The 16,082-nt window shown below is 37.5% G+C and overlaps 2 protein-coding genes across 3 annotated transcripts; one reads left to right on the top strand and one right to left on the bottom strand.

The window, feature by feature from the left end:
- Positions 1-776: 776 nt before the first annotated feature.
- On the top strand, positions 777-4,177 carry LOC107807340 (ankyrin repeat domain-containing protein EMB506, chloroplastic). Of its 2 annotated transcripts, XM_016631699.2 has the most exons (7): positions 790-1,322; positions 2,090-2,169; positions 2,390-2,488; positions 2,567-2,665; positions 2,767-2,865; positions 2,942-3,040; positions 3,677-4,177. In XM_016631699.2, the coding sequence occupies exons 1-7, from the start codon at positions 926-928 to the stop codon at positions 3,779-3,781; spliced, it is 978 nt and encodes a 325-aa protein (XP_016487185.2). In that variant the 5' UTR covers positions 790-925; the 3' UTR covers positions 3,782-4,177. The 2 variants fall into 2 exon arrangements, with proteins under 2 accessions (XP_016487186.2, XP_016487185.2); XM_016631700.2 differs by lacking the exon at positions 2,567-2,665 and having other exon boundaries at positions 777-1,322.
- Positions 4,178-4,299: 122 nt separating this feature from the next.
- Positions 4,300-10,618, bottom strand: LOC107807341 (protein BUD31 homolog 2). Its single transcript, XM_016631701.2, has 4 exons — positions 10,085-10,618; positions 5,261-5,362; positions 4,946-5,133; positions 4,300-4,659 (listed from the first exon to the last, which is right to left on the bottom strand). The coding sequence occupies exons 2-4, from the start codon at positions 5,352-5,354 to the stop codon at positions 4,504-4,506; spliced, it is 438 nt and encodes a 145-aa protein (XP_016487187.1). The 5' UTR covers positions 5,355-5,362; positions 10,085-10,618; the 3' UTR covers positions 4,300-4,503.
- Between the last annotated feature and the right edge of the window lie 5,464 nt (positions 10,619-16,082).

Raw genomic sequence — 16,082 nt, 5'->3', positions numbered from 1 at the left:
GTTATGAACAATTAACAATATAAATAGAGTAAATATAGTATAAACTCGAGACATCACTGACAATCTGCGCAGTCAGAAGGTTATTTTTTAAATACGTACAAAACGATAGCAATATTTAAAGATCAGTACCTTATAGGGTCATTCTTGTCAATTACCCTTTCAAGTTGGGAGAAATTCAAAATAGTCAGATTTACAAGTGATCATTGAAAAATACCCACAGTTTCAAAAGTAATCAAAATTTGGCCACTTTCATGTAAAAATAAATTTGAACGAAAACACTGTTCAAAATCCGGAAAATTTTCCAGCATAATATACTGGAATTCCAGTATAATATACTAGAGTTCCAGTATAATATATCGGTCCGGTAAAATATGCTGGAAGTTTATACACAAGTGCTTCAATCTCCATTATATTATGCTGGAACTTTCCGTGTATGGAGTTCCAGCATAATATGCTGGAAGTTCATACACAGGTGCACCAATCTCCAGTATATTATACTGGAACTTTCCGTGTTACAGCAAAATAGTGACTATTTTTTAATAAATATGCAAACGCTGGCTAGTTTTGAATTACCAGTCCGAAAACTGGCTAGCCCGTGCTATTTTTACTTTCAAAGTTTAACTCCGGGCTTCTTTTATTTGTTCTTGAGAGTTAAATATGCATGGGCTGGCTTATCACAGCCCAAAAGGGTGATACCTATTAGACAGGCCCACATTAAAGGACTGCATAATCTGATGCGTTGCTTGTCACTCCCTAAAAGGCCAGAAACAAAAGAAGTAATCCTATCTGAATAGCCCATCGGAAGCCTCTAACCTGTTCGACAAAATGCCTCAAAGAGAGTAATCATCCAAGCTCTTTCACAATCTACCTTCTTGGTTTATGGGAGTCTTGGTTTTGCTGGTATAATTTAGCCTGAAGATTGAAAATGGAGAAAATAATGGTGTTGCAGAGTAATCCAGCTGCCCTATCCACACAGCTATGCGCAACTACAACTACTTATAACTCCAGTTTAGGCTGCTCCAATGTCATTTCTTTCGGATTTCCCAGAAGAATTAATGTAGTCAAAATTTGTTATTTTCACAATTGTACTAAAAGGACTAACGTAGTCAACTTAACCAAAGCTTCTTTTTGGGAAGATCCTGATGATGGTAGTGATAGTGAAGATGAAGAGGAAGAACAAGAAGAAGAAGAGAATGAAATGGAAGAGGAAGAAGAAGATATGGATGTTGAGAGTAAGTGGGACTATGGAGCAGAAAATAAAGCAACAGCTAATTCTACAAATGGGTTGTCTAGTAGCAACTCTGAAGAGGAGTTTATGAAAGGTATATTCTTTTTTCTGTTTCCAAGTGGGACAGTTATATAATTGTTGTTGTCTTCAGAAAATTCTTGAAAAATGATAGTTTATTCAAACTATAACAGAAGGGATAAAAGAAAAACTAAGTTAGGTGATTTCTTCCCCTGAGCCTTGGTGGGCCGAGTTATTCGGTACCTGTGTTGATGGGATGCAGGAAGAAGGAGGCAGCTGGTATCTAGTGGAATAATCAATAAGTGCACAAGTTAGCTCAGACACCACTATTATGGAGGGATTTGGGGGGGGGGGGATAACGAGGGGTTAGGAGATGACTTGTAATCCATCCGCCTGGTGGACTTTAGACTCAATCGGTCTATGGAAATACATAGCGGCATACAACCAAAATGACTCCTGGTAGATATTAGTGGTTTTCTGTCTTTTGACAGCCTCGTGAACAGATGAAAGAAGGAAAGTTACAAAATGAAGCAAGGAAATGTTAGAGATAAACATCGTAGAATGGATAGTTCCAGACTTCCAGCAGATGATGTTAATAAGTTGTGTTGCGTCATTTCGTTCTGATTTAGTTTTGTATCTTAACTTCAGTTGACAGAAGCTCTAGTGCATCAATTCAGCTAATCTGTTATAGTCGTTTCGAAATGCTTCAGGTTCAATTAGCTCTCCCACACACACAAACCCCACACCCAAAACCCCCCTCAACACTTGCACAAAAAAAAAGTTCAGTGCGCTTGGGCATGTGAACGATAAAGTATTAGTATCTAACTTTTGTTTTTGTTTCAGAGGTTGAACAGCTTTTGAGCCCAGAGGAAAGGGAAATTTTGTACCGCAACCAAACTCCAGAGCTGGATAAGATATCAACTGTAAGTTCGTAGGACCTCCAGCTGCCTCTTTTCATGCTAACATCTTCTCTGATAAGTAAATTAGTAGTCTTTCGTGCAAGCCAGGGGCTTGCTATTCTAACTGTTAGAAACTGCTTACAAACTGTAGAGACCAAAATCTACATTATTGAAAAGAAATCATACATTCTTTTACTGGTTTCTGGAACAAGTCCTGATACTATTGGATGTGTGTCCAATCCAGGAAAAATGGAACCCTCTTCACACTTTTGCATTAGCAGGGCAGATACGATTTATGGATAGACTTCTAGAGGAAGGTCTCGATATTGATGTTGTTGACAAGGTAAGATTCGTTGTATTCCCTAATACCTTTGTTCATTCGTTTGGTATGAAGTAAGTTATTCAGTTAATTTGATGACAGGAAGGGCGAACTGCTCTCCACCATGCGGTTTTTGGTAAAAAAGAGGCTGTCATCAGTCATCTTCTAAGAAAAGATGCAAATCCTCAAGTTAGGGATTTGGTGAGACAGCTCTCTTTTGCTTTTCACTTTGTAAACAACTTGCTTAAAGTTTAATTACAGGGATTACATCATATTTTATGTCTTTTTCTCCCTGTTAACAGGACGGTGTTACCCCGCTTCATTATGCAGTTCAAGTAGGAGCCATGCAAACTGTAAAGTTGTTAATCAAATACAAGGTTGATGTGAATGTTGCTGATAATGTAAGTGAACATTTTATTTTATTTTCTTACATTTTCATGGTCCTGTTAGCTTATTTGTAGTAATTCCTTCTTACAGGAGGGCTGGACGCCGCTGCATGTGGCCATGCAAAGCAGAAACAGAGACATAGCCAAAATTCTTCTAGTCAGTGGAGCAGATAAGTACAGGAAGAATAAGGTAATTGTAGCTATAACTTTAGTGCCAAACTAGTGTTATTGCTGGTTCCGTTTCTACGGCTTAACATACGCTTAAGAACTATCCATACTGGCCAGTTGGGTGGTTTTTAATACCTCCTACTACCTATATGTATGCGTGTTTAAGTCAACTGATTTTGCAAAGCTAAGTTTTTCCCCAAAAATCTTTAAAATGCAACTCTAATGATGTTCTTCTCATTGATAAAATATCCCGATTACAACTCATTTTGCCCTCAGCTTTGAGAAAAGATGGTAAAGGTCATTCAAGCCGAATATAGACGTGCCAATCCAACTCAAACGGTAGATGAATGATAAAAGATACTATCCACCATGACTATATGTAGGATGAGTGAGCCACGAATAGGGATTCGAAAAAATGCAAAAATGGTATACCTAGAATCTTCCTTATGTTAAGAGGATTCAACGGTTTATGTATATACAAAAAAAATAATTGTTTTTATCGCACTTGCGCACTATAATTTTCCTGGGATGGGAGGACTTTCCATGGTGGACTTTTCTATACCTTGCCATTGATCTCCCTATTAGTTTGTGCTTCTCTTTCCTTAGACAGGTATGCATGTGAAAATTTTAATAGCCTTTGAACATTTACGTTTGACAGGATGGCAATACACCGCTTGATCTTAGCCTTTGTTATGGCAAAGATTTCAAGTCTTATGATCTGGCGAAATTACTGAAGCTCGTTTCTGCTAATAGAGAACTGTGATTCACTTCTACAGTTTACTCACAGTTCCAAGAGATGGATCTTCCAAATATTCAAGAAGGTTAGAGCCAGACATGACTTTGCGTCGCAGCTCACATTAGCAAATTCTTCTGCAGTTTTGCCTCCGACAGGAAGAAAAAGGAGATCTCCAATTAAGGAGGATGTTCATTAAGCGTGTTAAGATGGAGATATTGAAGCTCAATTCAGATTGACTATCAACCATGGAATCACTTGAACTGTAAAATCTTTGAGCAAATGTGCAGTTGGTCTTGACCAGATTCGTGAAATATCGACTTTTATGGTATACATATCTCAATACTGATTTTAGACATTCTACTGTGACAGTATCAGGGAATTGAAAAGTCATGAATTTTACACTACGTCTATTAAAATCTCTTACAACTTCTATCCCTACCAAATGTGACACTTAAATTGTCTAAGCATCCTGCAACCCAAGTAGCTTTTACACTAACTATTCTGATATGCTGTAATGATTAACTTGCAAACAACCATATCAAAACTATCTGAAGGCAAGTAGTCTATAAATAGGTTATACAGTTTACAATAGGTACTGTGACCACAATTGTTATCTCATCCAACACAACCTCAAGCATTGAACTGACTACGATGTTCTAGACATCGTTTGATCAGTGCTTTGAATAATGTAGGTTTACTACAAGTACAAAACATGTAAAATTAAGCACTAGTTGATTCTAAAGAACAGGTTAATCTCCGCTTGCACAACCTTTACAGCCGCAATGGACACATTCAATAACCTTCTCCTCCCTAAGATGCTGTGGAACTCGGCAGACACAAGTTGTTTGAAAGTTGTGATCTCGTGGTTGCATGCACCTCAAACAGCAGAGCCGTTCATAACCAGGCTGTAATTCAAAGCCAAAACCATAAGAATTGTCTACAAAGTCCGTATATACACAAATGGAAAGGACACACCACCCCCCCCCCCTCCCCCCCCCAAAACCCCCAAAGTACTAAACAAAAGTCAAAACAGAAATACATAAAGAAAAAAGAGAAATATGCATTGGCATGTGTTACAGTTCATGAATAAGAGTTCCCCACAAATGAAAAAAGGGATAGTTCACGGCTTCATGAAAGTGCACTTAAAAAGCAAAGGTGGCACACAAACTGAAGCAAGGAGGGTGAACATACCTTTTTCCATTTCGCAATCAAATTTTTATCCGCATATCCTTGATCTAGGCAGAACTCATATAATTCCTTGGAGATCTCCTTCCTCCTGTGATAGAGATCAAAAATATACCGGCTCTTCTGGTGGGCAATTTTGAAAATAGGCCACAAAGCCTCACATTTTCTTTTGCCATCATGAGGATCATTCTCAGCTGTACAAAACAGTCAAACCAACATTAAAGTTCCACAATAAATTAGGAGATGAAAATCATTTTGCCTACATAGGAAACAACGAATGCTAAAGTAGTCTTATACTCTTATTAACTGAAGTAACAATACCTTCCCTCATTTTTGCTTGTAACTCACTAAGAGTAGGTTCAATCAGCTCCCATCCCTCTGGATATTTGACACGGTTTGTTTTTACTTTAGGCATGACCTTAACTGCAGCAAATCAATGTAAATGTAAAACATACTGACAAATGTATCTTAATTTTTGACTTTATTAACGAGGATTGAGCAGTCAGAGAAACATTACCAACAACAATTATGGTAAATGATAGAAGATGCTTGGGTAATGAGTTCCAAAGCATCAATTGGCCACAAAAGCCAAACTGATATTCTTATGTGATCATGATACACTACTCAATACATAATCTAGTAAAATTACATGGACACGCTTTCGGATTCTCAGTATTTCATGGTTAAATTTCAAGACCATCCATGCTTTCTTGGTTACAAATCAAGCAATTACAGTTGAACAGAAACTTGTTCTCAACGAGAAAGAAGAGAGAAGTGATAATGATTTCCGCTGACATGGCAGAAGCAATGGATATGTGCTCGCCTGACATCCATTTCATTTTTTTCCTTTGTTTCTTTCCCTCGTTATCAAATAGACAAAGCAAAGGCATGGGCTAAAGGGGAGTATAAAGAAGAAAATCTGTGAACTGCAAGTCATCAGCATCCTAATTAACACAGCAACGAGGCAAATTAGAGATAAAAGTTTTGCTTGTACTGACATTCTAAGGCACAGTTGATAATCAGATAATTTTACATGCTTCATAAAAGTATAATGATGTCCTTTACTTTTTAGATCTCTCCACAAATTAGCATCACTATATGGTAACAGGTTATAATAAGAAAGTTGTGGTAGCACCATTACCACAAGTTACATGTCACAATAAGAAAGTTGTGTGTAGATCAACCTAACAACCTAGCAATGACACAGATATATAGGTTTGCTACATGCCTGGTTATAGTTTCGAGACAGTTCACGTTAAACTATCTGATTGAAGGCAAGATTCAGATAGTCAACAAGGAAACTTCAGTTTTTGTAACTAAGACGAATCAAATGCAGAGCGGATATCAAGGTTTAGCGTTGGATCACACTTATGCTCTGCTAGAGCTCGGCTCAGGAAAACAAAACCAGGTTAAAAGGCTTACAAGCTTAGAGACCCTTTCTACTTCTCTTCTCTTAATTAAATTTTTAAGCCTTGCAAATATAATCTATAAAACAACCTATATTTTCAACTTCAACCTCTTACTAGTTTCTCTCCTCCCATCATCACCAATCTCCTCACCAATCTCATCCATGATCTGTTACAAGTTTCTCACTTTAGCTTTTATCTAAGAACGCATTTCCTTTTGGAACGGCTATTCTGTACTTAGAACACACGGCTTTTGGATTTAGTATTTCATCTGAAACTTGTAACAGATCTAGGATTGTTTTTTTTTTACTTTTTGATGAAGAGTAGAGAATTTGATTGCATTGGTTTCCCTTAATTCAAAAGTGTGGCTCCTACCTCAATGATTTTAGCGTAGCTTAGAGCTTTTTGGATTGACTTGGAAGATGCATATTATTTTTATTTTGGATAAAATATGCTAGTCCAATATAAAAAAACTAAGTTGCTAATGCATAAACTTCCTCATCCACCTATTAAGACAAGATTGAGCAGCAAGATATTAGGGTCAATTACTCTTGAGCATGGTATAGCTAAGTCAAGTCACACCAAGCTTGCCTAGCTTTCGGCTCCCTTAGAGGGTCAATTAATTCAACAACATAACAACTATGCCACCATCCCAAATTAGCTGGTGTGGCTGCCTCAGTCCTTGCTACCTCTCCCGTCTCCTCTCTAGCCATCTTTACACAACATACTTGATTCTTAGGGTTTGGCCATATGAATCCTCTATACTCATCTCGATTATTTCGGTTTGTTTCATTCCAACACTATTAGGGTTTCTATAGGTTTTACACTTAACAGTATCATAATCATGCCTAACCTCATAAACCAAATTACCCAGAGACTTGGCAGCACATAACGCAGGCGCTAACTTCGCCTCCTCGACAATAAACCATGAGCATAGTTTATCAAAATCCAGAGACAAAATGAAAATGCAGCAAATAAATTATTATTTCCATATTTCAGAATATTTAAATTAACTTCCTACAGCACTATTCTTCCTTCAGCGAACAAATATTATGAGCTAAATCTGCTTTAATCAAATACTTCTACGCCGTATTTCTTCATAATATAGAAGATGTAAATTAGTACCAAAAAAGGACACTTTTGAATGACAAAAAAATACCGCAAAAGCAACTGTACCGGTACTGAAAGTTAACTAATGATGACGGCGGAAGAAACGGCGGCGCAGAGAACGATACGAACCTAAGAAGCTCCGGTGAGCTTGGATTCTGGAAACTTCGATTTTCTTATCGAGGGGGGAAAGAAACGTCGGGGTTGGGTAAAAGGCTAACCAATTGAACCGGCTATGGAGCTAAATAGATAGGTAGTCCGAATCCGGATAAGATTTGGCCCGTAATTTTCCTTTTTTCGGCATAATACCTCCCCTACCCACCCCCAACCCCAAGAAAACACTTTTTTATAAGTCCCAAAAAAATTGCCAATAATAAGAGGATTGTTATAAAATAAAGACTTTAAAAGTAAAGAAATCAAAGACAAGTAGAGAGAGAGATTTATTATTCAACTTCAAATTCATATACATAATGAACTGAAATCTCCTCTATTTATAGAAGAAAGGAAGCTGTTGTGTAAGCTGCTGTGTAAGCTTCTTGTAAGCTGATACTGTACCAGATATAGATAATCTTCTGCCGGGGTAATATTTATCCATAACGGAGTACCGAAACGATAAACTTCTTCAGGAAGCTTATTTCTAATAGAGTACTGAATAGATAACCATATTTACGGCGTAGTCCCATATCGATAAGCTTCTTCAGGAAGCTTATTTACAACGGAGTACTAAATGCACATCCATAATATAATATATATTTATAACAATCCCCCTTGGATGTTCATTAAAAGATAATGTGCCTCATTAAAACCTTACTAGGAAAAACCCCGTGGGAAAAAATTCTAGTGAAGGAAAAAGAGTACACATATTTAGTAATACGCATTGCTAGGTGCCTCATTAAAAACCTTATAAGGAAAACCCTGTAGGAAAAAAACTTAGTAAGGAAAAAAAAAGAGTGCATCGCATATTTTACTCCCCATGATGAAAACCTTGTTTATAATATTTGAATCTCAGCATTCCAATCTTGTATACCATCTTCTCAAAAAGTTGAGTTTGTAGAGAATATTATCCACCACTATTTCAAATCGATTTAAATTAATCTAATCAAACCAAGAAGCTGCTACAAGTCATTTCATTGAGTTCCTTGCAACTAGTTTGCATCAACTGCTTGTAGAAAACTTCAATGGAGTACTAAATGGATAATCTTCTTCAGGAAAATTATCTACAGCGGAGTAATAAATGGACATCCACAATAATATTTTCATTGCACTTCCCTTTGGATGTTCATTATTATGTGCCTCGTTAAAACCTTACTAGGAAAAACCCTGTGGGAAAAAATTCTAGTCAAGGAAAAAGGGTACACTAATAATATACAGGCAAGTTTTATTAGTTCAATTTGCAACTTCAATGGAGTACTAAATGTCACACCTCCTTTTTACCTACACCCTCGTAAAGAGGCATATAGGGGAGTTTTTTCCAATTTAAGTGACAATCGACACGGGATCATTTTATTAAAAAAATTCAGAGTCGCCACTTGGGATAATTTTATGGTGTCCCAAGTCACCGGTTCAAATCCCGAATCGAGGAAAAGATTGACTCTATATTACAGTCCGCGAACACAGAAATCCGGGTAAGGAATTCTGTTAACCCGGGAGAAGGTGTTAGGCATTCCCGAGTTCCGTGGTTCTAGCACGGGCGCTCAACTGTTATAATTGGCCTATTATCTGATTTTAATACATGTTTTAGCCTATGGTTTAATTTTAACTTATTAACCGCTTTTATTTAATATTTTAGGAAGATTCAACGTCACATAAAGCATGTTTTGAACCACGTCACATAAATGCACCCGCAGTCCGCAACACATTTTATGTAACATTGTTGAGATTTGGATTTGGGTCCCATATATGCACACCCGTGTTTAAGGAAATTAATTTAAATATCGCGCCTAAAGCAACTACGCACTTTCAAGTCTACGAGGGCCATGGAAATTCAACTAAAGCACACCCTGATTTCTAAGGGATTAAAAATCACTACATGAGGGCCACGAGTTATGGATTGAACTTATTTGATGAAAAGAGCATTTTTGAGGAATTAAAATTACTATAATCTTTCAGAACATGTATAAGCACCTATTAAAACAAATTAAAAATTATTAAAATCTCTCAGAATATGTACAAGCACACTCATTAAGACAAATAATTAGATATCAACGATCCAAACAGGAAGAACAAAATGCAAAATAACAACCTACAAGTAACGACACTAAAGGAAAAGATTATTATAAACAGCAAGTTAATGATGACGAAACTAAAGGAAAAATTATTATAACGAAACTAAAGCACATTTGGTTAGTTTTTAGCAAGCTAATCCATGGTAAGTATTATTATGAACAGCAACTGGAAAAATAACCATGAAACTAAGGAAAATTTTTATCGTTTCTTCCTATTCATAAACTAACAGCCCAATTTCACACTTCAATTACTAAAATCTTGCGCTACTTAACCAACCAGCTATTTTCGGTACTCTGTTTTATACTCAAACAAGAAAAGGCATGAATATTCATAACAAACACAAACTAATATGTAACCCAGATTTTCGATTAATATCTTAACAAAACTCAAAAGTATAGTCACATACCTAATTTTTCTAGATAAGTTTAAGGAAAAGACAGCTGAAATGAGGCTAAGTTGAGAATCGAAAATCAGCAGCGGCTCAGCAAAACCAGTAGCGACAGCAGTCAAATTAGAAAAAGAAACTCGACCAAATGTTGAAACTCCGAACCGGAAACTTTAACCGACAGCTTCAAGAAGAATGGCTCACGCGTACTCCACTAGATGAAACCAAATTGAAAGCAGAAACAGAGATACTCTTTTTCTATATATGTAGATCTTTTCTTTCTTTTTCTTTTTGTTTTTGGATTTTGGAATGTAATCACCAGCCAACAAAGAAGATAAACTCTCAAAGCTTAGAACATTTCTTCACTAATCTCTCCCTCTCGTCATCCCTTTATTTCCCGTCTCTGTGTGTGCGTTTTTTTTTAAGAGAAAAATCATGGGAGTCTTGTTTTTGTTCTCGAAGAAGATGAACAGGGGGGGTTTCTTGTGTTCTAGCGGCGGATTCGGTTCTCTAGGGTCTATCCATCTGATTTTTTGTGGTTTCTCAATTGCAGTAGGGAGCAGGGTAAAGGGTAATGTGTATTTGGGTAGGGAGATTGGGCTTGGGTTGGACAGATTTTGGGTTAATTAATTGGGTCAATTTAAGGATTGGCCCAATTTTAAATAAACAAGACCAAACATTTTTTTTATTTTTCTTCTATTTATTTTTTCTTTTCTTTACTTTAATTAATAAGAAAAACCTAAATTAAGATATTTTGTAGAAATTAAAATTCTTTATTTATTATTAAAGGATTCAGAAATTGTAAATCTGGCAATTCCTACCAGGGTGGTGGGTCAGAGCGGATTTCCTTGCTTTAGGACAGGAATAGCGGAATGGTTAGGGGGGCTGTCTTTAAGCAGCTGGCTTCCACGTAGCTACAGCTGTAGAGGATAAAATAGATGAGGGCGAGAAAGAAGGCTCGAGAGACCTGTCTGGAATCAATCACGCGCAAACTCCCATCGTGTCCCAGATCACATTCCGTGAATCGAAAGGGGAAGCCTACTCATCTATCAGCTCCTCTCGTAGATCGGTGCGGTTTTACGAAGCGTCTAAGCACAGTTCACTCGCGTTGATCAATCAAGAGGGTTGCCGCCACTTAAAACAACTAATTGACTTAAAACTAAAGAAAAATGCTAATTTAAAAGACTAAAAGTTAAATATGTAAAAACGATAATTTTTAGGATTTTTTACTATGATTTTAAAAAAAAATATTAAAAATGCATGAAATGCAAATAAATAATGAAAAAATTCCTAAAATCAATAAAAATTATTTTAGTCTATTTTTAGGAGTTATTTTCATGTAGGGCAAAAATCACGTGCTCACAAAGATCATTTTGTATCGGTTCGCAAGCGACATAACTTGTCGATATCTCATCACTTTCTTTATTTTCAGGTACCTGAACTTCTTCTGGAGTTTCATGAAATGTTATGTTGTGGGCTCTTCTAGAGCTCATTTCCTCTTCATTATGATCGTTTTGATCATTAACTCCTTATCATTTTTCAAGGATTGTTACCTTTGGAACCGATTGGTCTACCACGCTTCATGCGTACAGTAAACTTTATCCTCCAGGGACTTTAAATTGTAATAAGAGTATTTACGGCTGAAATATGATATTTAATTTTGGATCAGCAAATGCTTTTGGCATTTTTCTTGAATTATCTTCTAAGTGAGGATCATATTAATGATAATTCGATTCATATAGCATATTTTTCAACTTTTATTCCATCCCCCAAATGTTAGAAAAACTAACATATATCCCCAATCTTTTTTGGGAAACATATATTTGTGCATTGTGGTAGATAAATTAATCACATACCATGATCGCAGCCTACTCCACACTACTAATTATGTAGCAAGATAGGGTCGGAGCAACTTTTACCCGATTTTGGGTCGGGATCGATATCCACAGAGAGCTAGAAGTGGAATTGAGTGTCTATTTAGCTTAGGATTGCGTAAGTGTTCCAAATTACACTTCTAATCATTTTTAGGGTTTTCTTTATAATTTTACTTTATCAAACTACAAATTATAATTGCAACTAGATTAATCTAAGAGATAAGCTAAAAGGATAATTCAAATGGTTTAAAGGGAACTCGGGTAGTGACATCCGCTTAGGTAGTCAATTGACGGGTACTTGAGTCTAAGGCACAATTGACATGATTGTGGAGTATGATATAACCATTGCACTACTTTTCCCACTCTACACCTCTCGATGGTTCAAGTGATTTTGCACGAATTGACTTCCTCAAGACCAATTGGGTATGCAAATTTGCACAAGCAATCAAGGTTCAAGTCGGCTATTACTCTCTCGAGGTTTAACCCTTTAATTGGGGCTATCAATCTCTTGAGTACGCCCCAATTCCTTGTTGGACTAATTTTCAGAGACTTAGGCTCTCTTTCTCAAGAAGAGCCCTAGTCAACTAAACACAAACTAGTGTTTGCAACCACTAATTCAGCAATTAACCATGAAATTGACCCAAATATCAAACACCCATAGTCAATTTAGCCCTAAAATATAAGACCCATCAATTACCCATACTAGGGTTGAGTCACAACCCTAGCTATGGGGTCTAGATACTCATATTCAAAGAAGCAAAACAAGAAATAGATGAAGATAAACTCATATTAATTAATTACTAAGATAAAAATAAAGATTCAATGTTGCAAAGTAGATAAAATTGCCCAAAATGGCTACAAGAGTCGTTCCCACGAGCGCAACTGCTTCTAAAAACTATCTGATACCCTAAAAATGAAAAAAAATCTATTTATACTAAGCTAAAAAATCTAGACAAAAATGCCCCTACGAGGTTAGTGCGGACCGCACAAAATGGTGTGTGACCGCACTAGGGCTCTAAACTTGAAGATCTGGTTCTATGAACTCTGGCTCCGCGGACCGCACAGAATGGACTGCGGCCTGGAGGCTTCTAGTGTGGTCCGCACAAAATAGACTGCGGACTGCATTGGCTTGAAAGCTCCAACTTGCCACCTCTCTAATTCTCAACTCTGCGGACCGCACAAAATGGTAGTGCGCCTGCATTACCTTCAGTGAGGACCTTATAAAACCTAGTGCGGTCGCACTGCCTCTTAGCCTAGAAATCATGCTTTCTAAATCTCCTAGTGCGGACCGCACAAAGTGGTGTGCGGCCGCACTAGGCCTGTTTTGCCTGAGCTTGTCTTGTCTTTGGCACTTGTGCAAGTTTCACTCCTTTTGAGTTGATCTTTGACATGTTGTCAATTTGTTGAGCAAACCTGCAATCAAGCACAACTTGTGAGCCTTTCGGGACTATTTTGTGTGAATTTTTAATCAAAACATAAGCAAGAATGAGTATAAAATGCGTCAAAATCCCTAGTTATCATACCACACATCAAAAGATAGTATATTTGGTTTCTGATCCTAAACCAATTGTGAGGGGAGGACTTATCATATATTGTTGGTCTGATGCATACAAGTGTTGCTATATGCAATTTAGAAAATCTTAGACCAACACATGAAGCTTTGTTCTCATAAGAAATGGTTTAGCCATTAATAGGAGGTATTCAATGCTAAACCAACTTGGATATAAACCGACATTATCAAAATGAACTGTCTTGATTTCATAATCTGAAAGTTTTGCTCTTAGTTGAGAAAAGCAATTTTAAATGCCAAACTGCAAGTTGACAATAAACACACATGTAACCATCTTATATATGCATCTATAAACGGTTCACATGATAGGTGAATGGGCCCATATTCACCTTTTATATATATCAGAATCAGGGGTCTTAGCCCCAACTTTAGCTGGTATAATCAATTTATTAAGAGAACAAGCAACATAAGAGAATTCTTGAAGAATCTTCTAGTTCTTCAGTATATGCTTATCTGAAAACTCAAATAGCTCATTTAAAAATGGCAAATGAAAACTTCAAGTTTATCATAGCATGCGCTATCTATTAGTAAACTTCTAGTTTACGATGGCACAAATTTTTGCATTAGTAAACTTCTGGTTTACTGTGGCTATTTTTGTATAAGTAAATTTCTCATTTACTGTAGCTGCTTTTGCATTAGTAAATGTGACGATCTGGCCAGTCGTCTCATGAGTTACCGCTCCATTTCCCTAATTTCTGCTTCTTTATGCTTCGTTATCCGTGTTTTATGTGACCGGGTTGATTAGATTGAGTTCGGAGAGGATTTGGTGAAATTTGAGACACTTTGTCTCTTTTAAGAAGGTTTAAGTTGGAAAAGTCAACTGGATGTTGACTTATGTGTTAGAGAGCTCTGACGTGAGTTCTGATGGTTCGGTTAGCTTCGGGAGGTGATTTATAACTTAGGAGCATGATCAGAATGGATTTTTGAGGTCCATAGTGGATTTAGGCTTGAATTGGCGAAATTGATAGTTTGACGATTTCTGGTTGATATGCGAGATTTTGATATAGGGGTCGGAATGGAATTCCGAGAGTTGTAGTAGCTTCGTTGTGTCATGTTGGATGTGTGTGCAAAATTTCAGCTCATTTGGACGTGGTTTAGTTGGGTTTTTGATCAAAAGCGTATTTCGGAAGATTTTAGAAACTTAGGCTTGAATTCGATGTGATTTGGTAGATTTGATGTTTTTGAGGTGTTTTTATGATTGGAACAAGTTTGAATAAGGTATCGGGTCATGTTTGTGCTTTTGGTTGAGGTCCCGGAGGCCCCGGGATCATTTCGGGTGGTTATCGAAGAATTTGGAACTTGGTTGCAGCAACTGATATTGCTGCTTCTGGTATTACCGCACCTGCGATTTGGGGACCGTAGGTGCGGTGCCGCACGTGCGAGGGAGAAGGCCGCAGACGCAAGATATGGGCTGAGGGTCAGGATCCACAGAAGAGGAGTGTTGGGCCGCATCTGTGGAATCGTAGATGCGGAAAGGGAGCCGCAGAAGCGGATTCGAGAGGCCTGGTCAGTAACCGCAGATGCGGTAGGGGAACCGCACCTGCGGAGTCACAGATGCGGCTAGTGAACTGCAGATGCGGTTTGGCTGGTTAAGTGAAATTCCGCAGAAGCGGATAGTTTGACCGCATATGTGATATCGCAAAAGCGGTGGACGGGTCGCAGATGCTAAAACCCCTGGGCAAAATGTATATAATTCTTTCTTCGCGATTTTTGAAGGGTTTAACCATTTTTGCACTCGGAATTGGGAGCTTTGGGAGATTTTAAAGAGAGAAATCCAAGAGACTTCGTTGAGGTAAGTATTTTGGACTTAAAACACACTTCTATGGTAATATTTCATGGATTGGAACTGAAATTTAAGGAATTAAAGGACTAAAAATGGAGGTTTAGGGCTTGAGTTTAAGAGAGCTTAAATTGAAGACTTGAGGGGTCATTTGAACTCCGATTCTTGTGTTTTTGATATGTATGAACTCGTGGGGAGACAATGAGTCCAATGATGTGAAAATTTCTGAGTTTCGAGAAGTGGGCCCAGGGCTCGGGTTTTTGCTAATTTTGGAATTTTTGGTATTTTTTGATTGTTTTCGCTTGGGCTTTGTCCCTTAGCATATTGTGACGTATTCGTTTTGATTTTGGATAGATTCGACGCGAATGGAGGCCGATTCGAGAGGCAAAGGTGTCGCGGAGTAGTATTTTCATCGATTTGAGATAAGTAACCATTGTAAATCTGGAACTGAGGGTACAAAACCCCGGTATTTGACTTGATTTGATAAAAGCGGTGACGCACATGCTAGATGACGAGCGTGTGGGCGTGCACCGGTAGGAATTGTGACTTGGTCCGTTCCGTAGCAACTATTAAGCCGCGTACTTGATTTGGAAATCTTATATTATTCCGTATTTCAGTCTTTTATATTGTACTATGGGATGTATGCCATGTTTGGGGCCTTGTGCCGACATGTAGAACCCTTAGGGGCGTTTTGATTGTTTTTCCTCACTTTACTTGTTAAAAACCATATCCTCAGTAATGTTTTACCTGTTTAAATGATTAAAGCTGGTTTTATCACTTTATTCCTAAATGTGA

Source organism: Nicotiana tabacum, chromosome 10 (assembly GCF_000715075.1).
Source record: "Nicotiana tabacum cultivar K326 chromosome 10, ASM71507v2, whole genome shotgun sequence".
In the NCBI taxonomy this organism is placed as follows: Eukaryota; Viridiplantae; Streptophyta; class Magnoliopsida; order Solanales; family Solanaceae; genus Nicotiana; species Nicotiana tabacum.
This window is presented reverse-complemented; position numbering and strand designations above follow the sequence as displayed.